This window comes from Gilbertella persicaria (assembly GCF_025201335.1).
Source record: "Gilbertella persicaria strain CBS 190.32 chromosome Unknown B0P05scaffold_1, whole genome shotgun sequence".
In the NCBI taxonomy this organism is placed as follows: domain Eukaryota; kingdom Fungi; phylum Mucoromycota; class Mucoromycetes; order Mucorales; family Choanephoraceae; genus Gilbertella; species Gilbertella persicaria.
The window spans coordinates 680,423-702,423 of record NW_026251962.1 but is presented as its reverse complement, the minus strand read 5'-3'; the positions used below and the strand labels follow the sequence as shown (position 1 = coordinate 702,423).

Below are 22,001 nucleotides of genomic sequence, written 5' to 3'. Positions count from 1 at the left end.
AAAAAACGCGTTTAAAGAGAAAGAGAGGGAAAAAAAATATGTGTCTGTGGCTTTAAATGATTTATTCAATAGAGACAGGTTCAAGATGCCAAATCTTATCAGCATACTCTTTAGTAGCACGGTCAGAAGAGAAGAATCCCATACCAGCAGTACAAAGAATAGACTTCTTGGCCCAGTTTGCCTTATCTTTATAAGCAGCATCAACAAGATCATGGGTATCCAAATATTTTTCAAAATCAGCAGAAATCAAGTAATAATCACCGCCATAAGTTAAAGTGTTGATAAGAGGGCCAAAAATACTAGGATCACCAAATTCACCAGACTGAATGGACTGAAGAACAACATTAAGATTAGGATCAATCTCAACGCCATGGTATTTCTGTTGATGGCGAATGTCTTCTACTTTATCAGCCAAAGTACCAAACATAAAGATGTTGTCTTGACCAACTTCATCTCGAATTTCAATATTAGCACCATCAACAGTACCGAGAATTAAGCCACCATTAAGAACAAACTTCATGTTGGAAGTACCTGAGGCTTCAGTGCCAGCGGTAGAGATATGCTGAGAGATATCTGAGGCAGGTGTGATAATTTCAGCAAGTGAGACATTGTAATCAGGAATATAGACAACTTTAAGAAGATCATCAATGGAGCTATCATTGTTGATGACTTGGGCTACTGTATTGATCAACTTGATCACCATCTTTGCAATATAATAGCCTGGTGCTGCTTTTCCTGCAAAGATAAAGATACGAGGTGTCAGTTCCTTGCGTTCTTCAGGACTGAGCAACAAGATATTCTTGTAGCGGTAAATAACACCGAGGATATTCAAGAATTGTCGCTTATATTCATGAATACGCTTCACTTGAATATCAAACAAAGCATGAGGATCCACATCAATACCCAAATGAGACCTGATGTAGCTAGCAAGACGCTTCTTGTTGTCCAATTTGACATTCATCCATTTCTTTTGGAATTCAGGGTCTTCTGCGTACTTCTTCAGTTCTTGAAGTTCATCAAGATGGGTTGCCCAACGCTTAGATCCTAATGTCTCAGTGATCAAATCACGCAGACCAGGATTGGCCTGATAAAGCCAACGACGAGGAGTAATACCGTTGGTGATATTGATAAACTTGTCAGGACCATAATACTTGATAAAGTCAGGGAACAATTGGGACTTGACCAGTTCAGAATGAAGAGCAGCTACACCATTGACCTTGTGAGAACCAACAACAGCAAGGTAGGCCATACGGACTTGTTGAGGATTGGATTCTTCAATAATAGAGACACGGTTCAACAAACCACGATCATTAGGATACATTTTCTCGACCTTTTGCAAAAAGAACAAGTTGATATCGTAAATAATTTGCATATGACGAGGAAGTACTTTTTCCATCAGAGGAACAGACCAGCGTTCAAGGGCTTCAGGAAGAACAGTGTGGTTAGTGAAACTGAAGCACTTTGTGACAATGTCCCATGCATCGTCATATTGCAGTCCTTCTACATCCACAAGCAATCTTTGAAGCTCTGGAATACCCAAGACTGGGTGTGTGTCGTTCAGTTGAACAGCCACTTTATCAGGGAAATCTTTCCAAGCACAGTTGGAACGTTTGAAGCGATGAATGATGTCTTGAAGAGAAGCGCTCACAAAAAAGTATTCTTGCTTCAGACGTAGTTCCTTACCCACCAAGTGATTATCATTAGGATAAAGTACGGAAGTCAGGTTTTCAGCGTTCTTTTGATCAGCCACAGAACGATCATAGTCACCATCGTTGAAAGAAGCAAAATCAAATGTTTTGAGAGGTTTGGAAGACCAGAGACGAATGTTACCACAACTTTTGGTATCAAAACCAGGAATAGGAACATCATAAGCCATGGCCTGTACGCGTTCACCGCCTTCCCAAGATAAACGCGACTCTCCCTTTTCATTCACCTTGGTGGCAACATAACCATAGAATTGAACTTCGTAACGAATATCACTACGAGGGAATTCCCAAGGATTACCATCTGAACTAAGCCAGTAATCAGGCATTTCGGTCTGGTAGCCTTCACTGTTAATCAATTGTTTAAAGATACCGTATTGATAGCGTAAGCCATAACCCCAAATAGGATAGTTAAGAGTAGCAGCACCATCCATATAGCATGCAGCCAAACGACCCAAACCTATCATGATAACAAAGATCAATAAAGACATACAGAGAGAAAAAAAAACTACAATACCTCCATTTCCCAAAGCAGCATCGCGTTCTTGTTCCAACAAGTCCTCAATAGAGAATCCCAAGTCCTTGATACTATCTTTATAAGCATCCTTGACTTCCAAACAATGCAATGCGTTATCAAGAGCGCGACCAATCAAGAACTCCATAGACAGATAATAACAGCGCTTAGGGTTCGCATTATGAACAGCTTCTTGAGTAGCATTCCAATCTTCTAATAGACGATCCCGCACAGAATAAGCAGCAGCTTTATAGACAGCCATTGAGTCTAAATTATAAGGACTACGGCCCAAAGTCTCGACCGTATGTTGAACAATGTCTTTCTTGATAGACTCAGTATCGTTGGCTTTTGGCTTAATGTGCTGCTTCCATTCTTTCAAAGCTTCTGCCTCTAACTTGACGTGTTTGGATGTACTGGAAGGAACACTAGAAGTAGTAACAGTTTCCAAATTGTCCTTATCGTCATTGACGTGAATAGTAACATTTGTCAAACGACGAGTTAATTTAGGCATAGAAAGACGGCGAGGTCTTTCATTCTTGGGTGTTGTAGTCATATAAAGTAGAGAAGAGAGAGATAAGGGGAAAGAGAAAACAAACAATATTTGTCATTTATTCAAGTCTTGTTTCAGCTGACCATATATATCCTCCTTTTTTTTTACTTAATAACATCAGGGCTTCTTTCTCCCACGGAAACTATTTCCATCGCACAAAAAAAAAGCAATAAGGTTTCCCGCAGGTATTTTGTCTCTCTGGCGAGATATTTTTTTTTTTCATTTTCTTGTTTTATTTTAAGAAATAAAGTTTCATCTGTGAACAGAACATTCAAGTTCAAAACTATAAAATAGTTTTGAATCATGATCCGTTGTCTGATAAAACTAATAGCTCTTCGAGTACTGAGTGACTTAGAGTACTACAGTAAAAAAGTACAAATAGTTAAAGAGTCTCGGTGATGTGTAAAGAGAAAAAAAGGCAATAAAAACAAGTCTCGTCTTTTATAATCCAGCTGTTTCTCAAAAAAAAACAAAGTGACTGGTACTTGTAGAAAAGAAAAAGCCATAACCTGTTTCTCTATTCCTTTATCTTACTTTTTCATAAGAATAGGCTCGTCTATCAACAAGTTTTAATCTTGACGATGCATTCTACTTCATTTTCCTAAGAAAAAAAAGTAAGAAGTAGGAGTCAACATGACGGTGTTATTTCGGACAAATAATCATGCATGATGCATGTGCAAAAGGCTAAAAAAAATTTCATGACGTTCTTGTTGACTGTCTTTAGACTGTTAAAAGTGTAGGAAGCGGTCACGTCAACTCAAGAAAAAAAAAGTATATAAAGGAGGTCATTTTGCAATCGATTGCAACTCATACTTACCTGGGTCGTGCATCTGGTATCAAGAATCCCGGATGTACAGTAGGGCTGATTGTCATTGCACAGCGACGGTTAGCCTTGCTGCGAACATCTTCGGATGTCTCGAGGCCATAATTTTTGTTTAGGGGGAGTTGGTGGTTCGCCGCTGGCTCCCCTGCAATCTTAAGAAAATGAAAATATCCATAAGTTCTTCGATTATTTAATTATGTTTCGTGTTTTGAGGATCATTTGACGTTTGATAAATCATGTTTATCTTAAAGTCCCTGTTTCACTGAGTATAATCTGTAGACTTTGTCCTGAGCCCTTCAATATCCCCCTTCATTCTTTGCTATTCATGCGCATGTTTGTGATAGGATTTTTGTTTTCGTATTCGACGCGCAAAAGCGAATAATCAGTTTAGACCTTTAAATGTGTGTGTGTGTGTGTGTTTAGAGCAAGATGTTGGAGGCTTGTCTTGAAGTCAATACGTGCTAAAGCTTAATTAAAAAAAGGAGCTGATTTTAGTCAGTTTTTTTAAGCCAAATAGAAATTCAAGAACACTAAATTTTTGTATGATATATTTTTGCCAAGATCTACGTTATACTTCTCTTTAAGGTTAAAGAGATAAATAATATTACGCTTTTATGAAAACAAAATGACATATAACTCTAGTTTATCAACGCACTAAAAGAGAAGGATCAATCTCTCCCCCTTTTAGACAGGAGATTCAAAGAGGGAAAAAAAATTTTTTTTATCTTAAAGTAGACCTTTTCATGATAATGAACTTTGAAAATAACCGCACGTGCCAAATTGACTGGCGTATAATTTTTATTACTATTTACAAATATTACGAATGTATGTGTATATCTAAAAAACGACTTTTTTCTTCATTTTTTGATAGAAAAAAAAAGGGGGTATTTTTCGTTTTGATGGGGAGGGGGTTTTTTTTTTTTTTTTTTTGCTGAATGTACAGAAAAATCTAAACTCGTGCCATGGTAGCATATTCAATAAAAAATGCAGTGGAATGGCTTGTTTCACCGTAGGACGGGTGAACGGCCATGTCTAACAATTTTGACTCGAATCCGTGAATATCTGTCGGATCATTATTCCAAGGTATGACCTGAAGTACAAACTTTCTGTTTCCATCTTGAAGAAAGGCAGAGTTGAAGTAATTCAGAATACCTTTCAAGTCATTGGCAGTGTGTTGAAGTAAGTCTGGTAATGCTTGTTTATCGAGTAATTTAAATACTTGAGCAAGGCCTTCCATAATGTATTGATCCAGATCATTTGCAAGTGGAATGGCATTATCAGAAAGACAAGAAGAAAGAACCGTATCTTGTTGGTCATTAGCACAAGTCTGAGCAACTGATTTGCGTAGATAGGATTCAATAGATTGCCGAGTGAGCTTCTCTGCTAGTTTATCCCAAGTTAATGGCAAGCTTCCTTCAGTATGGGCTTGAATAGCTGCAAAGATTTGAGATTTCAAAATTTCGAGATCCATCATGTCCAGTGTAGGTAACTCTTCTTCTTCCTGTTGTTGATTGTGCAACATAGACTCTTTGTAAGCTTCGTTGTTGGGCTCAACATTGATTTGGATGTGATGCTGGAACTCAGTAGCAATCTCCTTATCTGTACTACTAATAACTGCATCGAGATGGTCAAATTGAAGGTGGGTAGCAATGACTTGGGCCAATCTATCGATTTGGACTAGAAACACTTCCTCTTGTTCTTGTGTTGCTACTGTGTCGTCTTGATCAGACAAGCTGTCATTGCTTAGAGTGTTTGTAGGTGTTGGCACACTCTCAGTAATTGGCAGACTAAGAGCAAGACTGAATAAGCTTGTAACAAGTAAAAGAAAAAGAAAGAGAAATTTCATTCAGTGTAAATGATAATCAAAAAAAAAAAAAAAAAAAAAAAAAAAAAGAAAACAAAAATCAGAACTTTTTATATATTCTTCCAATTTTTTTTTTTTTTTTTTTTTTATAATTAGAAACATATCGGAGCACTAAAAAGAGACCCAAGTTGATACCTGTAATAGTTTTCTAGGGTTATTTATTGTTGTTTTTTTTTCTTTGAAATGATACCAACAATTAAATTGCATTTTATTATTGGTGCTATGATTTTGTAACTATAAAATAAGTGGAAAAGAAGTGTTTGTTCAATTAGGAGGATGACCAGATAAGGAAATTCTTGATAATGGCTTTTGTTTTATATTACTTTGAGGCTGATGACGATTTCATGTAACATGCGTTCAGCATAACAATATGACCATCTAAAAAAGTATATTGATATAAAAATACTACTATGTAGTGTTTGTTATTGGCAAAGCAAATTGTAACAAAGGACAACATGCACATTGGCTGAAGTCAATATAGAGTTAGAGGCCTCGTAACTTGTCACTTGGTTGGGGGGTTTTGTTCTAGAAATTTATTGTTGAAATCATTTTCGAAGCTCAAGAAAAAATATTTGTTTCTAATTATTATTGCATAACTCTTGTTTGTCAAACAACACTAACAAAAAAAAGATCTACATTTATTAAATATAGTGCGAAAAATTATTGCTTGACGCATGATTTGCTGCCCCCGCCCCTTTTTTTTATCAAAACGCATCAGGAATGTAATCTTTTTTTTTTTTTTTTGTACTCTTTGAGACCGGGCTCCATTAGAAACTACTTTAAAAGGCTAATTATTGGCTCAAAATTAATATTAAATGACAGATAGGCTTGAGTGACATTGACTGTAAAAATATATATATACTGAACACATTTTTGGTAAAGATAAAAGCTACCAACGCGCTTTTCTGTAACAGTCATTTTAGTGATAATCTTGACTCAGATTAGACTTGTTTAAGATAAAAAATAACAAGCTGAGTCTCTTCAAGTTACCGATATTGCATGAACTAAGATCATAAGATTCTAAAAAAAACTTTTTTCAAACATTGACTTTATACAGTCAAACAAAAACAAAAGAGTAAATTATTTTCCTTTCTTCGCTTTTGCTTTTAATCATAGACTTAGAGCAATCCTTTATAAATTTTTTTTTTTTGACATGATTGATCTTTTTCTTTACCTACTCGGACCTGAGCCATATTCGATCCCCGATACCATGTCCGGTTCGGCTCTCAGGTCCTTTGGGAGCCTGTAAATGTGTAGTTGAATGCATCAAATTCAACGTTCTTTCTCTGACTATATAATCCATAACAATGGTTGTACGTATCTTATAGAGAGAGAGAAAAGGGGAAGGGGAAGGGGGAGAGGAGAGAGGTAGAGAGATGATAGATGACAGATGCATGGATTCAACAAAAAAAAAAGAGGATGTTTACCGAAAATGATATCAATAGAGCGAGTGAGAGGAGAGAGAAAAAGGGGGCGTGATGAAATAGAAAACATGTGCCATTAGAATCGTTACTTATATTTATTTTTAGCAAGGTTCTTTCAAGCGTCAAGTCGAAGTTGGCCGTGTTGTCCTTATCAACAACGGTGCTGATGCCGGTAAGTTGGCCGTCATTGTCGATATCATTGATCACAACCGCGTAAGTAACAACATGGAGGCATCATGAACTTCACTTACACATATATTTACAGGCTCTCATCGATGGTCCCACCACCGGTGTTGTTCGTCAAGCTTTCCCCTACAAGCGTTTGGTCTTGACTCCTCTTGTCCTCAAGAACCTTCCTCGCAACGTTGGTAAGACTGCCCTTGCCAAGGCTTTGGAAAAGAACGAGACTGTTGCTGCTTGGAACAAGACTGCTTGGGCTAAGAAGCTCGAACAACGCAAGGTCCGTGCTAACTTGTCCGATTTTGACCGTTTCAAGTTGGCCAAGCTCAAGAACCAAGTAAGTTTAAAATGTGTGTGTGTGTGATGTGAATGCTTATTCTTTTTTATTAGCGTCGTTTCGCCGTCGGTGCTGCTGTTAAGGCTGCCAAGAAGCAATAAATTGAAATGTTTTTTAATAAAAAGTAAACAACATGTCTTTATTTAACGCTGTTTCCAAGAATATTCGTATTCTTTTTCAAAATCAATTTTACTGACCATCTGATCCCATTCATTCACTGTCTTGATCAGTAAGCGCTTGCCTGTTTTGGGGTTGCCAAAGAGTTCGGCCCACCAAGCTAAGTCTTCGTCATTGGTGACAAGGACGAGTTTTTCTGCTGTATCATTGCTTGATTGCTTGCTGTAATAATATAATACACAACTCAAAATTGGTCTGTACGATTTGGGAACATCTTCTAGAGTATATGGGATATCCTCCTCTTCGTCTTCTTCAGCAAAATCTTCCTGATAGTCATATACTTCTTCCTCTTCCTCTTCTTCTTCAGAGCTTGCTTCTTCCTCGGATTCAGAATCCCCTTTTCTTCTCATCCTTGCAAGTAAATCTTCATTAGAACTCTTTGATTCTGCATCACTTGTATCATCCTCAGTATTCTCCCCTTCAGATAACAAGTTTTCCATCACATTTGACCGACTTTCTTCGCCAATCCAAAAATCTTTTGCATCTTCCCAATCAGCTAACTTCTCATTTACTTTTTGAGTACGAAGATAAGATGCTGTGGGCGTGGATTCAGTCGTCTTATTCAACAACTTTTGATCTAAGAAACGAATGGATTCTCTTGCTTGCATATTCATGTGCGAAGTGCCCTTTTTGTGATCATCAAGCGCGTCGATGACTTCCAAAGGCACAATCACTTCCAAAATACTTGCTTGGGATCGTTTGTCTACATTCAATGTCTGACTGGCCCATTTCTTAACCTTGACAAGTCCATCCAAAAAGGCCGTAATGTCCACCACACACGTATACACGTCGCGCTTTTGATTTGGTACTGTAGGCTTGATTGTCATGCGGCTCACATTCTTCTCTAATGAAGAGACTTGTTCCATCAGACGTTGAGTAGCTAATGCCTTCATAAACCGACTTTGTTGTTGTCGCTTTGCATTTTCATCAATAATACTGTATTTTTGCTCTGCTGTGTTATAATGGATAAAATCAAACGAGCTTGAATCAGCAAGTTTCTTGATCATACCACGAATACGGCCCCAACGTACTTGCTTTCGAGCATCAGGGCTTGTTTCGTCCATAACTTCATACATGACTTCTTTGAAGAAATCAACTTGGGAATGGAAACTATGTAAAGGAATAAGACCAAGTAAAAGCAAGTCTTCAGATACGGGATATGTAGGTGGTAATACATGAAGCACAGGATCAGGAAAGGAAGGATGACTAATCAAAAGAGAAAGTAACGATTGAATAGACTACACTATCTTTGAGTAAACACAGTAAATGCACGGTTTATTACCTTGACCAACGTCTTTTTTTCAGGTTCTCTGTTTCTTGTATCATTCGTTGCTGTCATTGAGTATTGAGCAACAGCTGTGAGATTCGTGCTGATAAAAGTACACCAAATACTTAAGCCAGGCAACAATGCATCATCTACCATGGTCTCTAACTTGGCGTATTTATCAGCGCCCAGACTGTCTTTCACTTCTTCAAATGCCTGACGTGAAGATCGATACGCGCTAGTCAATAGCTTGAAAGCAAAGGTATACATGTGAATCTGTGACAATAAAATAACAGGCCGAGCAGCATAATTAGCCTTGTCTTTTAATCTTTCACCTGCAATCCAGACAGATATCATCAAAATGGTAATAGTGCGTGTTAAAGTAGTACGGACGATATGCAATGAAGAATGAGTTGACTTTGGCAGCGTCTTTTCTTCTTCTTCGTCTCTTACAGAAAGAATCAATGTAGATAAAGCAGCACCTAACTGAGAAGCTATAGACAGCATAGCATTAAACTCTCCAGGATCTTTGTGGTTAAACATGACTGTGCGATGCATATGGAGAAAAGATTCTGCAAATTTCGAAATCATGCCTGTCATTGTATCTTGTTGGGGTTTAGAGAGATTAAATCGAACTTTGGAATAAAACGACTTAAGATTGTCTCTGCCTATACTGGAAGGTTGCTTCACTGCCAGGCTCATGCAATAATACCATACAACATCCATTGCATTACCATTAGACATAGATACCAAAGCCAATTGAGAATAAGGCTTGCCATTCTTTCGATATACATCAACGGCCTTTTGATAACATGTCTTTGCCATTGACCAAAACTCCATCATAACCTTCTTGGTACCCTTGGCTTGCTGAGCATGGTAGCGTGCCAAATCACCCATACAGTTGTAGTTGGATTGAAGTAAAACGCCTATTTTTTCATCTACATTGGACGCTTGTCGAAACAAATCAATTCCAAACACTTTCGTATCTTCGATACGGTATGTTGCTTTAATAGTCTGGTTTAATTCTCGGTAAAATTTGAATGCATCATCTATACGTTGAGACAATGTCTTTTGTAGTTGCTTTGTGTCACTTTCTTTCTCGGTTTTGCGTAACCTGCTTCGAATGTCTTCAATACTGGCATAAAAGATATATCGCCAAATTTTATCTTCAATATGATGTGCTGCAGCATATACAAGGTCAGTATCAAACAATTGTCGGTAGGTTGTCTTAAGACTACTGCGAACATAGTTGATTTCGTCTTCGGTCGCTGTTATTTGTTCTGTTGCAATCGCGTTTGCAATACGACCTTGCTCTTTTCCTGGAAGATTAGAATAGTTTATTCGAAGTTGTGTTTGTAGTTCAGTTAGCTGCTTCTCTAAAGCGTGTGCTTCACTAATAATAATTAAATAACTGCTCTTTTTTTTTAAAATATATATATATATATATATAGGCTTACGCTATCAAGTCACCGAGATTCAGGTCTTTTGGCGCGTTTTCAGCCTGGGTTTCTACTTTTTTGTTTTTCTTTCGTCTGTTTCTTGGACGTCTTTTACGACGACGATTGTTAGGAGGTTTATTTAACTCTGATGGTACACTCGTTTGCATCTTAGCTTATAAAAAGTTAAAAACATAATTCTTGAAAGAGAAAAAAAAAAGCATCACACACTCTTTTGTGAAATAACAGTCCTTTTTATTTGCATTAAGCACGTCTTTTATAGAACAAAAGGTAAGCAGCATTTGTCTAACTACGATGAGCATATGCTATTGTTTAAGCTATAAATTACCTTGATTTCATTTGATTCTATTCTAGTCACTTGTGTATCATTAAATTCATACCATTCTTTGTCAAGAAAGTTTTGTGCGAATGCAGTATAATGTCCTCCTCCTATGCCACCATAATGGTTGTCTACAGCATATAGATCATATACTAATCTATGCTCATGAGGACCTAGTACTTTATCTGTCATATCCAACTCAGTCAGTGGAAAATCCACAAAGGTGTTTAACTTGGTTTCTCCCCATCGTCTGAACTGACTAAATCGTTTTAAATGAACTACCATAATTTCAGGCAATTTCCAAATATCCATCTTTTTAGATGCGTGTTGATGCTTTTTACATTGTGGGCAATACCAAGAGTCTTCGCTTGTCAATCGCTCATCACTGGTAAACTCATCAAGACAGTCTTGAAGTGTGATCTCGTTCTTTGTTTTTGTTTCGTCAAAATCATGCCATGCATCTGTTTTGATAGAAGAGAAAGAAGATCCGAATGCTTGCTGTGCTTTAGGCAAAGTCCATTCAATAATAACACCTTGGCCTTGTTGAACAAGGTCTTCTTGAAATGCTGGCTTCTTCCAATCGGTTGCTTGACTTGTTTGAGGAAATAATCCTGGGCTAGATGTTTGACATTCAAATACTTTGATCTGAAATAAGTTGGGCACGGGTGTCGTGGGTCGACCACCTGCAGAAGTAACAGCGGCTGTTGTATGAATGGGCTGTTGAGGCAGATCAACAGACAGCGCATTTTTGGATGGTGCTATAGTTGGTGACAATGTGTCTTCTTCAAACAATTTAACAATACAATAGCGTTCAATATGTTGAACAATGACTCTATACAGATCAAACCCATCTTGTAGCTCGCCCTTTTTCATGGCAAGTACGATAGGATAGCCAAATTGTCGTATAGGGGAAACTTTATCCGTATGGTCATCACGAAGACTTGATTGTAAAGAACAATAAACTGGGAAAATAACCCAATCTGGATGGTCTAAAGAAGAAGAAGGACAGGGCAATTGGTAGATATAGATATGATCAGTTGGTTGAATTGAACTGACAAGTTCAGTCGAATCAAACACTTTGTAAATTCTTTCAGCAACAATCTCTGTTACAAGCAACTAGTGAATGTTAAATGGGTATCAATATCAGAAAGAAAGAAAAAAAACTTACACTATATTCATAATTGATAGAGGATAAATTTATATTGTTTTCGACTTCTTGTTTGAGTTGCTCTATAGTAGCATCTTGAGCGAGATAAACCTTCGTTTTCAATTGCTTCTGTGAGGGCAAATAAGGTACATAAACAATGTTTATCTCACGTTTCTTTTCGTCCTGTTGTTGAGCCAATGGTAAAGATAAATACATAAAAGGATCAAATGTTACTGAGACTTTCTTGCATTCATCGCAAACCAATCGGCTTTTGTATTGTCCTTGAAACAGATCAACAATAATGGAATCGTTTCTTGCTGTATGATACTGCCAAAATCGCGTGGCAATCTCTAAATCAGACAACTGGTTATCAAAATCAGGTATTTCGATATAGGGTTTGTCATGAACTCGATTCAAGTCTTCATGTAGACCATCAAGCAAGAAACTAAGCAGTTCTTGTGAATCTTGTTGTAAAAAACCAACAAAGTGTGGATTAAACCTTTCAAATGTACTCTAAAACAGTGGTTAAGATCCAGCGCTATGTGATTATTTGCAAACCTTGAATTCTCTAGGTGAAATAGATGACCGACTAGCAGTAGTAAAGTTTGTGTTCTCTTTCCAGATGTCTTTAAGAATAGCTGCATAGGCACTTGCTAAATCACCATTTAAACCAAGTGGATTATTGGTATTCAAGTCCTGCTTGTAGTGATTGTCTAAATTCATGTCAGTCTATACACACTCATACCAGCAAAGAAATACATACATACTTGTGAACCATTGTGTGAGTTGAGGCGTGTTACTTAGACATTGCAATGCTGAATTCATATAACAGGTGTTGCCTAAATTTTGTAAACCAATCAAGCCTAATGTCTTTTTGTAAGACAATGGCATTGCTTGTTCTTGAGGAGGCTTTTTTTTTATAAGATTGACTGCTAAATAAAACTCCTTTGCATTCATGCTGTGAGGTAGTATATCAATGAGTTTAGAACTGTCAGAAATAGAACTTGTATCGATCTGAATAGCAAAGCGTTTGTCGTTTAAGAATTGAGTGGTAATAACAAAGGAAGAAGATCCTCTGAGTCGAGATAAAAGGTGGTTGTTTTCATGATTCAGGAGCCAAAGTTTGAATGTTTCTTGTGTTCCTAGTGAATGATCCAGGGTGTTTAGGAGACTGGTTTGAAATTCTATAGCCTTGCAAGATGCTGAGATAGTAAACGACTGACTCCTTTTGGTTGTTTGTCCCACTCTATACACATTGAAATGATAAATTGGATCAGATAGGAGCTCCTTCTTCACAAGAAACTTGGGTTTAGAGGACAATTTCTTGACTTTGGTTGGTGGAGCGATATTAGGCTTTAAAAATGTTAATTCATGAGAGCGATCAACAAGGCCATGCCTACTCTATTGTTAGCATACAGTAAAACATCCATTGTGTTTTACCATAAGACAAGGTAATTCCAAGCTCTTAAAGGTATCACCAAGTAGTCTTCTTCAATTTCCGATCCTTGCTTCAGCTTATTCTTTTCGTTCATGATAGCCGAGTTATTTACAGGTGGAGGGCGCGAATTGATACCGAGACAATAAGCTTCCCAACGTACATACCATTTTTTCGATATGAACCTAAACTCATAGCCTTCGTTTTTCGTCTTTATTTGATTAATCAAGTCAAGTTGTATGAGAGGTTCTGGTGGTTTTAATACATTTAGTTCAGTTCGGAATCGCTTGTTTTCTGAAACTAAAGTGGCTTCTTCTGGTGTTCTTTTTTTGCTGTTGTTGTCTCTATCCTCCATATTTTCAGAAAGAGGAAAAAAAAAGAGAGAAAGGTAAAGGAACTAAAAAGGTACACACTGCTGACGTATGACTTACACTTTATGCAAGCAGATCATTATTTGTGTGACAAAACTTTTTTGTTTGATTGGTTTCTATTTCTAAGTATATTTTATTACATATTTTCTTCCTTTAAGCAGAAGAAGCCATTTGCTGAACAGCACCAGCAAATCGAGAAACACCTTCAACTGCTTCTTCTTCAGAAATGATCAAAGGAGGAATGACACGCACTGTATTACAACCAGCAGTTGTCAATAACAAACCGCGTTCACGAGCCATTTTAACAATAGGAGAAGGGTCCTTGGTGAATTCAACACCAATCAAAAGACCCTTACCACGTACTTCTTTGATCAAATCGGGGTGCTCTTGTTGAACTTGACTCAACAAGCTCTTCAAGAATTCACCCTTTTCATTCACCTTGGCAAGGAATTCAGGAGAAGTAATACGACCCACTACATTTAAGGCAACAGCAGAAGCAAGAGGGTTACCACCGAAAGTAGTACCGTGATCACCTAATTTGATCAATTCGCCTATTTTTTCAGAGGTAAGGATAGCACCAATAGGGACACCGTTAGCCAAGGGTTTAGCCATTGTCAAAACATCAGGCACACAGTCCTTGTCAAAGTGTTGGTGACCCCACATTTTACCAGTACGGCCAAGGCCACATTGAATTTCATCAAAGATCAACAAAGAGTTAGTTTCATTACATCTTTGACGCAAGGCCTGCAAGAATTCTGCATTAGCAGGGTGTACACCACCTTCACCTTGGATAGGCTCAATAATAACACCACAGGTCTTTTCAGTGATGGCTTCAAGAGCAGCATGGATATCATTGAAGGGTGTTGTCTTGATACCGGGAATAAGAGGAGCAAAAGGCTTTTGATATTTGGGGTTATAAGTGACAGATAATGCGCCCATAGATCGACCATGGAAAGCATTTGAGAAGGACACAATTTCGTGCTTTTCTGACCCACTCACATGCTTGCCCCATTTACGAGCAAATTTTAGTGCACCTTCATTGGCTTCTGTACCAGAATTAGCCAAAAAGAGCTTACTGGCCCAAGTACCGCCATGTTGACGAGTGGTTTCTACAAGTGCCTTGGCTAATTCACCAGCATTTTCATGATGATACAAGTTACTAGTGTGCACTAATTTGTTGGCTTGATCAAATAAGACTTGAGCTACTTCGGGATCAGAATGGCCAAGTGCATTGACGGCAATACCAGCAGTGAAATCCAAGTAAGAGCGGCCATTTGTATCAAAGAGCTGACATCCTTTACCATGCGACATTACAAGATCAGGTCTAGCGTAAGTATTGACAGTGTATTTACTGTATTCTTGCACTTTTTTGAGTGTACCAGCAGGCACATCTGCATCAGGGTGTGTCAACTAATGTGATATTTAGCTCAAGTGTGGGAAAAACAATACTTACTTTAGTAACAGGTTTAATCAAGGTACTTGAAGCAGCATAAGTGCGCCTCTAATAGGGTCAATGAAATGCTGTATCGAATTTCTTTCTTACCAAGATAAAAGGCGTAGAATGGCTTAGTTTACTCAAGGTACGATGCATATTTAGAGAAAGAAAGAGAGAAAAACAGGATCATGATTATCTCTAAAATTTTAAGTCTCCATTTCAAGTCACGACTCTTTGACATTGTGAGTCATGATTTTTTATTTTTGGACCTTCAAAAGTTTGTTTTCTGTCTCATTAAGTACATAGTCGACTACGCTAGCCTTTGTACATACCTAAATATTTGGAGTAATCATTGAGTGCTCTTGCTGTTTTTTCCAGTTGAATTGTTTGTTGATGTAGCGTATCAATCTGTTTAAGAAATCCTGAGAAATCAGCATCTGAGAAGGGGGTGCATTAATGCTAGCTTGTTTTTTTTATAGAGAATATTTACAATTTGCCTGTAATCCCGAGATTTCTTTCATAATACGCTGATTCATTTGCCCTAATTGAGCATATTTTTCCTGTGTTGCTTTGTTCATAGTCTCAAGCAATTGACAATCCTCTACCGTCACTTGATTTATGAATATATAGAGGAGCAAAGAACAACTTACACTTTAGCTCTGCTTTTGTGTATTCAGTAAAATGTTTATAGGCATCTTCTGTTAGTTTTTTAATATGTTCTTGGTCAAGTCCCTTTGTATATTCGTCAGGTTTTAAAGTTGGTGAAGAAGTATCACTCATGGTTTGAAAAAAAAAGATAAAGAGATAAAAAGAGAGAAAAGAGAAAGAAAATAAGCACGTCACTTCATAAGGATTAGAAGACGCGTGTAAAATAATCAAGCGTGTTTTTTTCTTCTTCTTTTATCTTTCACTTCAATAATGCCCAAGACAGCGAAATATATTAACGATAGCGAAGATGAGGATTTTAAGGTAGAACAGAAATTGAATGGAATAGAATACCTTATTAATACTATTTAGCCTGGTAAGGAACCAGTCGATAATGAAGAGTTTGAAGAGCAAGTATGTAACAACTTTAATGCAAATGCATGTTGACATCTATACAGGAAGAATCCAAACCAGTAAAGAGAAAGAGACAAGAAAACGATAATTATGAGACGGATAAAGATGGGAATCGAATCTTTCAAGTAAGGAAGGTACACAAATTAGTCAGAATGACCAACATTGCTGTTAGTTATCTGCTAAAAGAAGAGTGACTATCCGTGCATTCTCAAGTGGTGAAGGATCCGTGGATATCCGTGAATTCTATATGGACAAGAACACACAAGAAATGAAACCAGGAAAAGGTAATCAATTATACAATTGAATGCTATTTAACACTGGTCTTAGGTATTTGTTTTCCTTTGGCTCAATGGAACAAATTAAAGGGACTTGTTGGTGACATTGATGATGCTCTTGATGCTCTTTCATCAACCAAAAAGCAAAAATAGAATTTGATTGTCAGACAAGTGACTCACTCTAAAAAAAAAATAAAAAAGAATCGCTCTCTTACTCTTTCTTTCTTTCTTTCTTTTAATTCTAACTATGCCTTTTGATCTTACTCAAGTAATTCGCCCTAATATCCTCGCATTAAAGCCCTATCGCTGCGCACGTGACGATTTCAGTGAAGGTGTTTTGTTGGATGCCAATGAAAATGCATATGGCCCTGCTTTAAGTACAGAGCAAGCAGGCGACTTGAATAGATATCCCGACCCATACCAATCCCAAGTTAAAGAACGTATTCTCAAGTTGCGTAATCTTAAGTCTACCAAGAACCTGTTCTTGGGTGTTGGTTCTGACGAAGTTATTGACTTGTTAATCCGTATTGCCTGCGTTCCTGCTAAAGACAAGATCTTGATCACTCCTCCTACTTATGGCATGTATTCTGTATGTGCTCAAATTAATGATGTTGAAGTTGTCAAGTCAGCTTTGAATGTAGAAAATGGGGTTTATCAACTTGACCTGGATAATGTAAGCAACATCTTTTTTATTTTGACAGCTAAAAAAAAATGTCTAGGTTTTTAGTGCTATCAAATCGAATCCCGAAATCAAGATTGTGTTTTTATGTTCTCCCGGTAATCCTACTGGTACTTGTCTCAGCCATGCTAGTATTCGCACAGTTCTTGAATCAGATTATTCAGGCATTGTAGTAGTAGATGAAGCTTATGTTGATTTTGTTGATAAAGAAGAAGGTTCTGTTGCTACTTGGGTCGACAAATACCCCAATTTGGTAGTAATGCAAACCCTGAGTAAGAGTTTTGGTTTGGCTGGTATTCGTGTGGGTATTGCTGTTGGCCATTCAGACATCATTCAAATCTTGAACAACACAAAGGCGCCTTACAACATTGGTACACCCAGTGCCTTATTGGCTGCGGAAGCACTTTCTGACGAAGGCTTACAAAAGATGTTTGAATATCGTAAACGCTTGATTAATCAACGTGGATTTTTGATTGAAAAATTGAATGCCTTCAAAGACACAGGCCGCATTTTGGGTGGAAATGATGCTAACTTTGTCCTTGTTGAAATTCTTGACAAGACCACTAGAAAACCTTCTAATGAGCGTGCTCACAAAGTATATTTAATGATGGCAGAATCTCTTGGTGTTGTTGTTCGCTTTAGAGGTACAGAATATGGCTGTGAAAGTTGTCTAAGAATCACCGTTGGTACTGAAGAAGAAAACGAAAAGATGCTTGCTATGTTGCAAAAGGCTTTAGATGCTAACTAGACTAAATAAAATTATCATGTAAAACTTGTTCGGGACATTTTTCTTGTTTTTTCTTTATTTTTATGAAATGACAGACGAATTTTACTTTGTATTGATGTATCATGCTATAATGCAAATACTTGAAGCAGCTGGTTTTGATTCAAGTCATACTGACTCAATGCGAACATTGACAGACGTTTCTATACGGCATGTTGAGTTACTTGCTCGCACTGTATCGGCCTATTCTTGTTTAGCTAGAAGATCAATAGGAAACATGTATGATGTGCTCAATGCCTTGAATGAGCTTGTCATTGATATATAAATGCTAAGAGAATGGCTGGACAGAGCAAGGAGGCCCAAGCTGTGTTATTCAAGGTTTAATACAAGCACATACAAACAGCCATTCACTTGTTTCTTTTGATAGATATTATAGAGCGTGGCCAGCAGAGTCCAATTGAATATAGTTTCAGTTGGCCACAGTCATGTATAGAAGATGAAAATGAGAGACAAATAGAGGAAAATCAAGAAAAATGTAAGGAAGAAAGACTCTCAGATTATGTTCTATTTTATCTGCCTCCATTTCCTGCCCTGGCTGATAATGCACCATTAATGATAGTGTCACAGATCAAAACTTACCTAACGCAGCGAAGACGAAATTGAAATCAATGGACAACCCATTCACTCATTTGAAACCTTCTGATATGTTATCTATAGCAGAACAAGATCAGTCTGGGCTATTATATGCTGCTTTATCTCCATCTAAATGGACACGAACTATTCGTTGGAAAAGACAGCATACAGCAGCATTTCCTCAACTTGAGTCAATTCCCCATACAATACACGATACATTTGTGTTGAACGAATTTACCAAACAAAATGCTGCACCAAGTAACACGATGTTTGCTCAAGAGCCTGGATTGTTGAGCAGCATCTTAGCAGAGAAAGTCCATCCACTTACACTTTCTAAACTAACGACACCTAATCTAGCAACAGATGTTGTTTTACCATCACAGCCAAGCCATTCAAAAAACCACGCCATGGGAGGATATACGATTGATGAAACAGAATCTATTTTTGATGTGCCAATAGACCCTTTACCTCAATTCACCAGAAAGGAAAGGAAAATAAGTTTTATTAACAAGAAACCTTCGTATACTCAATGTATTTGTAATTATCCTGACCTTGATGACGACCGGCCTATGATTGCATGTGATAGTTGTGGCGTATGCTTCCACGCTTTATGTATAGGTCTTGATAACGATAAAGAACAATGGACTTGTTCTCGCTGTAGTTAATATAAATATGATGCCATCAGCCATTGTTTCAGTCTACAACACATAAATAGTACAATAAATCATCAAGAATATGCGATAGATGTATATACGTGCATATCCCTGCTGCTTTTGTTTATATGCATACATTTAAAAGTAAATATAAAAGAGTAAGAAGTGGTATGTATCCCCTTCTTTTTTCTCTATCTTACTTTCTCTCATGACCAATTTGACTGATAATGTTCTCGTCCATACAGTTGGTATTCCTGCGGTCATATTAGGTCTATTGGCTTTAAAATATCCTGATTGCGCTCTATTTCATCAAGAACGAGAAGGCGTACCTCGGAGAAGAGGTTGGCCACTCGTAGGTACTCTTCCTCAAGTTCTTATAAATAAGCATCGAATGCATGAATTTTTCTTGGATGGGTTTATAGAATCCAATAGTTTGACCACGCAAGTATCAGATAACACTTTTCTCTTTAAAAGAAAACAAGACTCACCCATTACCATAGAACTGGATCTTCTTTATTTATCCCTCGCGTCATTGTTACTATTGATCCTAAAAACATTGAACATATTCTCAAAAGTAAGTGTGGTATTTGTATATAAGAATTGGATCTGAACTCTATGCATAGACAATTTTGGAAATTACACCAAAGGGCCTCAACTACATCATGCCATGAAGGATTTATTTGGCCATGGCATCTTTAATGCAAATGGTGAACAGTGGAAGTATCAAAGAAAGACAGCAAGCCATATCTTTAATGTAAAGAATTTCAGGGACAACTTTACAAAGTACGCAACTTTTTTTTCTGGATCTTCGTTGATCATTCATGCATTTTGATAGAGTATTTTTAACACAACTTGACATTATGTTTAAGGAAATTCTGGAACCAGCAAGTGATTGTCATCAAGTGATTGATTTTCATGATACTATGTTTAAGTTTACATTGGATTCATTTATCCTGTAAGTATAATGTTGAAAATTAAAAAGGGGGTATTTATCTAATTCATTTAGAATTGGATTTGGCGTTCGATTAAATGCCTTGGAAAGCAAAGAAAAAGTATCTTTTGCAGTCTCTTTTGATCAATGTCAACTCAACAGTTTCCAACGATTTGTAAATCCCTTTTGGCGTATGACAGAACCGCTCTCGTTCTTGTTTTTTCCGTGCAAGAAAAGTATAGCTGAACATCTTGAGACAGTGAATGAATTTGCCAACCAAGTGATTGAAGAACGTCATGCAGAAATAGCAAGAGGCGAGCTGGATTATCATGATTTATTGTCTCGATTTATGAATGCACATAACGAGCATGATGAGCCACTAAATAACAAGGAATTAAGGGACATTGTTTTAAACTTTGTTATTGCCGGTCGAGATACGACTGCACAGGCGCTATCATGGACATTTTATATGCTCTTATTACATCCTCGTATCGAGCGTAAATTACTCGAAGAGATTCACCAGAAGATTTCAGATAGTGCGAACGAAGATCCTGCAGCATTATATGAAACTATTAAAAACATGACATATGCGCATGCTGTGTAAGTAGAAATCAGAAAGAAGGAGCCCTGACATAACGACAATAGATTTTATGAAGTATTGAGATTGTTTCCTTCAGTTCCAAACAATCAGAAATATGCACTTGGTGATGACATATGGCCAGACGGTACTGGTATTAAGAAAGGAGACTATGTTATGTGGTGTCCTTGGGCTCAAGGTAGATCGGAAAAGGTGTGGGGTCTAAATGCAAAAGAATTTAAACCAGAACGATGGATCACGGATAACAAAACACTACGTCGTGAGTCACAAGGTCAATGGCCTGCTTTTCATGCTGGTCCTCGAGTTTGTCTTGGCCAAAACTTAGCTACACTTGAGACTTTAATGGCCATGATCTATATAGTCAAAAACTACAAATTGACATTGGTGCCTGGACAGAATATCACATATCAAGTTTCATTGACACTCCCAATGCAGGACGGTATGAAAGTTTTTGTAGAAAAAAGAATCAAGTAGAATCCTTTTTCTTTGATTACTTATCATGCCATAACAAAAGAATAACTTTTTTGTGATTCCTTCTCATTAAAGTTTGGTTGTGCCCGCATCTTTTGAAAACTAGAAAAAGCAACATTTTCATACGAGATAAGCCCAAAAAAAAGCATAGAGGGTTTTTGTATATCGATAATACGCATACAAGATGCAATGAATATTAACGAAAAAAAGACTCCTCGCCTACAGCTTTGTTTCATTGAGTGATGGATTGACAGAGCAAACATGAATTAAGGTAACTACAGACACCCCTCATAAGTGACCAGAGAAAATAAAAAGAATGGAGACGCCGGGGATTGAACCCGGGGCCTTCTGCATGCAAAGCAGATGTGATAGCCACTACACTACATCCCCTGATATGAAATAAAAAAATTAAACACTAATATGACTTCAAGAAATTTAACCTAAACACGTGACCATTTATGGGACGGACCGGAGTTCTGCGGATAGAAATTATAATGCCGGAACTGTAATTGAAGAATACATATTTAATTTTGAGAGTTGATTTGAACTTCAAATTTCTTGGCAATTATTGTAGAAAAAGGGTTTGGAATATAGAGATTCGACTTAATTGAATTGAAAGAACAACATATCAACCGCAAACGCATCAGGAAATTTTTAAAACTTAACATAGATTCCTTCCAATACTTAAACGTACGGCCCCGAATTCAAAACTCGAATTGAACTGTATCTCTCTTTTCTATGTCCGAGTAGAGATAGATCTTTGCATCATTTTATGCCGTTTATTGTACCTTTCTATAGTATCAAAGCTTTCTATAGTGTTGTGAACATATAGAATCTATATAAATAGACATAAAAGAACCTCTTGTACTGAATAAGACAATGTATCTTTTAATAGATCAAGACTTATAACCGAAATCCATAATTTACATTATTTAATTAATTTAAAGTAGTCTATGATAATAGAGACTCAGTCATTTG

At 37.2% G+C, this 22,001-nt stretch overlaps 11 protein-coding genes and 1 non-coding gene across 12 annotated transcripts; 5 read left to right on the top strand and 7 right to left on the bottom strand.

Annotated features, from left to right (window-relative positions):
- Nucleotides 1-61: 61 nt before the first annotated feature.
- Nucleotides 62-2,728, bottom strand: B0P05DRAFT_460199 (glycosyl transferase; the record flags this gene model as incomplete). The annotated part of the gene is made up of 2 exons (XM_051574000.1): nucleotides 62-2,163; nucleotides 2,221-2,728. The coding sequence occupies 2 exons, from the start codon at nucleotides 2,726-2,728 to the stop codon at nucleotides 62-64; spliced, it is 2,610 nt and encodes an 869-aa protein (XP_051439841.1).
- A 1,610-nt stretch (nucleotides 2,729-4,338) lies between these two features.
- On the bottom strand, nucleotides 4,339-6,222 carry B0P05DRAFT_633455 (uncharacterized protein; the record flags this gene model as incomplete). The annotated part of the gene is made up of 2 exons (XM_051583520.1): nucleotides 4,339-5,377; nucleotides 6,203-6,222. 2 exons carry the CDS (start codon nucleotides 6,220-6,222, stop codon nucleotides 4,540-4,542), a joined length of 858 nt encoding a protein of 285 aa, XP_051439840.1. The 3' UTR covers nucleotides 4,339-4,539.
- A 157-nt stretch (nucleotides 6,223-6,379) lies between these two features.
- B0P05DRAFT_633454 (ribosomal protein L14-domain-containing protein) lies at nucleotides 6,380-7,496 on the top strand (the record flags this gene model as incomplete). Its single annotated transcript, XM_051583519.1, has 4 exons — nucleotides 6,380-6,767; nucleotides 6,984-7,091; nucleotides 7,144-7,395; nucleotides 7,449-7,496. Exons 1-4 carry the CDS (start codon nucleotides 6,762-6,764, stop codon nucleotides 7,494-7,496), a joined length of 414 nt encoding a protein of 137 aa, XP_051439839.1. The 5' UTR covers nucleotides 6,380-6,761.
- Nucleotides 7,497-7,538: 42 nt separating this feature from the next.
- Nucleotides 7,539-10,442, bottom strand: B0P05DRAFT_582736 (uncharacterized protein; the record flags this gene model as incomplete). The annotated part of the gene is made up of 3 exons (XM_051582197.1): nucleotides 7,539-8,810; nucleotides 8,855-10,229; nucleotides 10,294-10,442. 3 exons carry the CDS (start codon nucleotides 10,440-10,442, stop codon nucleotides 7,539-7,541), a joined length of 2,796 nt encoding a protein of 931 aa, XP_051439838.1.
- Nucleotides 10,443-10,536: 94 nt separating this feature from the next.
- On the bottom strand, nucleotides 10,537-13,549 carry B0P05DRAFT_582735 (uncharacterized protein; the record flags this gene model as incomplete). Its single annotated transcript, XM_051582196.1, has 6 exons — nucleotides 10,537-10,578; nucleotides 10,622-11,728; nucleotides 11,781-12,272; nucleotides 12,318-12,472; nucleotides 12,527-13,155; nucleotides 13,200-13,549. 6 exons carry the CDS (start codon nucleotides 13,547-13,549, stop codon nucleotides 10,537-10,539), a joined length of 2,775 nt encoding a protein of 924 aa, XP_051439837.1.
- A 39-nt stretch (nucleotides 13,550-13,588) lies between these two features.
- B0P05DRAFT_521793 (pyridoxal phosphate-dependent transferase) lies at nucleotides 13,589-15,198 on the bottom strand. Its single transcript, XM_051575907.1, has 3 exons — nucleotides 15,109-15,198; nucleotides 15,019-15,066; nucleotides 13,589-14,975 (listed from the first exon to the last, which is right to left on the bottom strand). The coding sequence occupies exons 1-3, from the start codon at nucleotides 15,154-15,156 to the stop codon at nucleotides 13,719-13,721; spliced, it is 1,353 nt and encodes a 450-aa protein (XP_051439836.1). The 5' UTR covers nucleotides 15,157-15,198; the 3' UTR covers nucleotides 13,589-13,718.
- Nucleotides 15,179-15,932, bottom strand: B0P05DRAFT_9941 (biogenesis of lysosome-related organelles complex-1 subunit 2-domain-containing protein). The gene is made up of 4 exons (XM_051583922.1): nucleotides 15,651-15,932; nucleotides 15,491-15,610; nucleotides 15,333-15,437; nucleotides 15,179-15,286 (listed from the first exon to the last, which is right to left on the bottom strand). Exons 1-4 carry the CDS (start codon nucleotides 15,778-15,780, stop codon nucleotides 15,258-15,260), a joined length of 384 nt encoding a protein of 127 aa, XP_051439835.1. The 5' UTR covers nucleotides 15,781-15,932; the 3' UTR covers nucleotides 15,179-15,257.
- A 299-nt stretch (nucleotides 15,933-16,231) lies between these two features.
- On the top strand, nucleotides 16,232-16,487 carry B0P05DRAFT_460572 (uncharacterized protein; the record flags this gene model as incomplete). Its single annotated transcript, XM_051574016.1, has 2 exons — nucleotides 16,232-16,343; nucleotides 16,387-16,487. Coding segments are annotated over 2 exons (213 nt in total), but the record flags the coding sequence as incomplete, so codon positions are not given.
- A 94-nt stretch (nucleotides 16,488-16,581) lies between these two features.
- B0P05DRAFT_460574 (histidinol-phosphate aminotransferase) lies at nucleotides 16,582-17,761 on the top strand (the record flags this gene model as incomplete). Its single annotated transcript, XM_051574017.1, has 2 exons — nucleotides 16,582-17,007; nucleotides 17,054-17,761. The coding sequence occupies 2 exons, from the start codon at nucleotides 16,582-16,584 to the stop codon at nucleotides 17,759-17,761; spliced, it is 1,134 nt and encodes a 377-aa protein (XP_051439833.1).
- Nucleotides 17,762-18,405: 644 nt separating this feature from the next.
- B0P05DRAFT_582730 (uncharacterized protein) lies at nucleotides 18,406-19,035 on the top strand (the record flags this gene model as incomplete). The annotated part of the gene is made up of 1 exon (XM_051582195.1): nucleotides 18,406-19,035. The coding sequence occupies one exon, from the start codon at nucleotides 18,406-18,408 to the stop codon at nucleotides 19,033-19,035; it is 630 nt and encodes a 209-aa protein (XP_051439832.1).
- A 193-nt stretch (nucleotides 19,036-19,228) lies between these two features.
- On the top strand, nucleotides 19,229-21,235 carry B0P05DRAFT_521778 (cytochrome P450; the record flags this gene model as incomplete). The annotated part of the gene is made up of 6 exons (XM_051575906.1): nucleotides 19,229-19,464; nucleotides 19,524-19,597; nucleotides 19,647-19,806; nucleotides 19,859-19,978; nucleotides 20,030-20,554; nucleotides 20,600-21,235. 6 exons carry the CDS (start codon nucleotides 19,232-19,234, stop codon nucleotides 21,024-21,026), a joined length of 1,539 nt encoding a protein of 512 aa, XP_051439831.1. The 3' UTR covers nucleotides 21,027-21,235.
- Nucleotides 21,236-21,340: 105 nt separating this feature from the next.
- On the bottom strand, nucleotides 21,341-21,413 carry B0P05DRAFT_t2. Its single transcript has one exon. It is a non-coding gene; the product is annotated as a tRNA-Ala (tRNA).
- Between the last annotated feature and the right edge of the window lie 588 nt (nucleotides 21,414-22,001).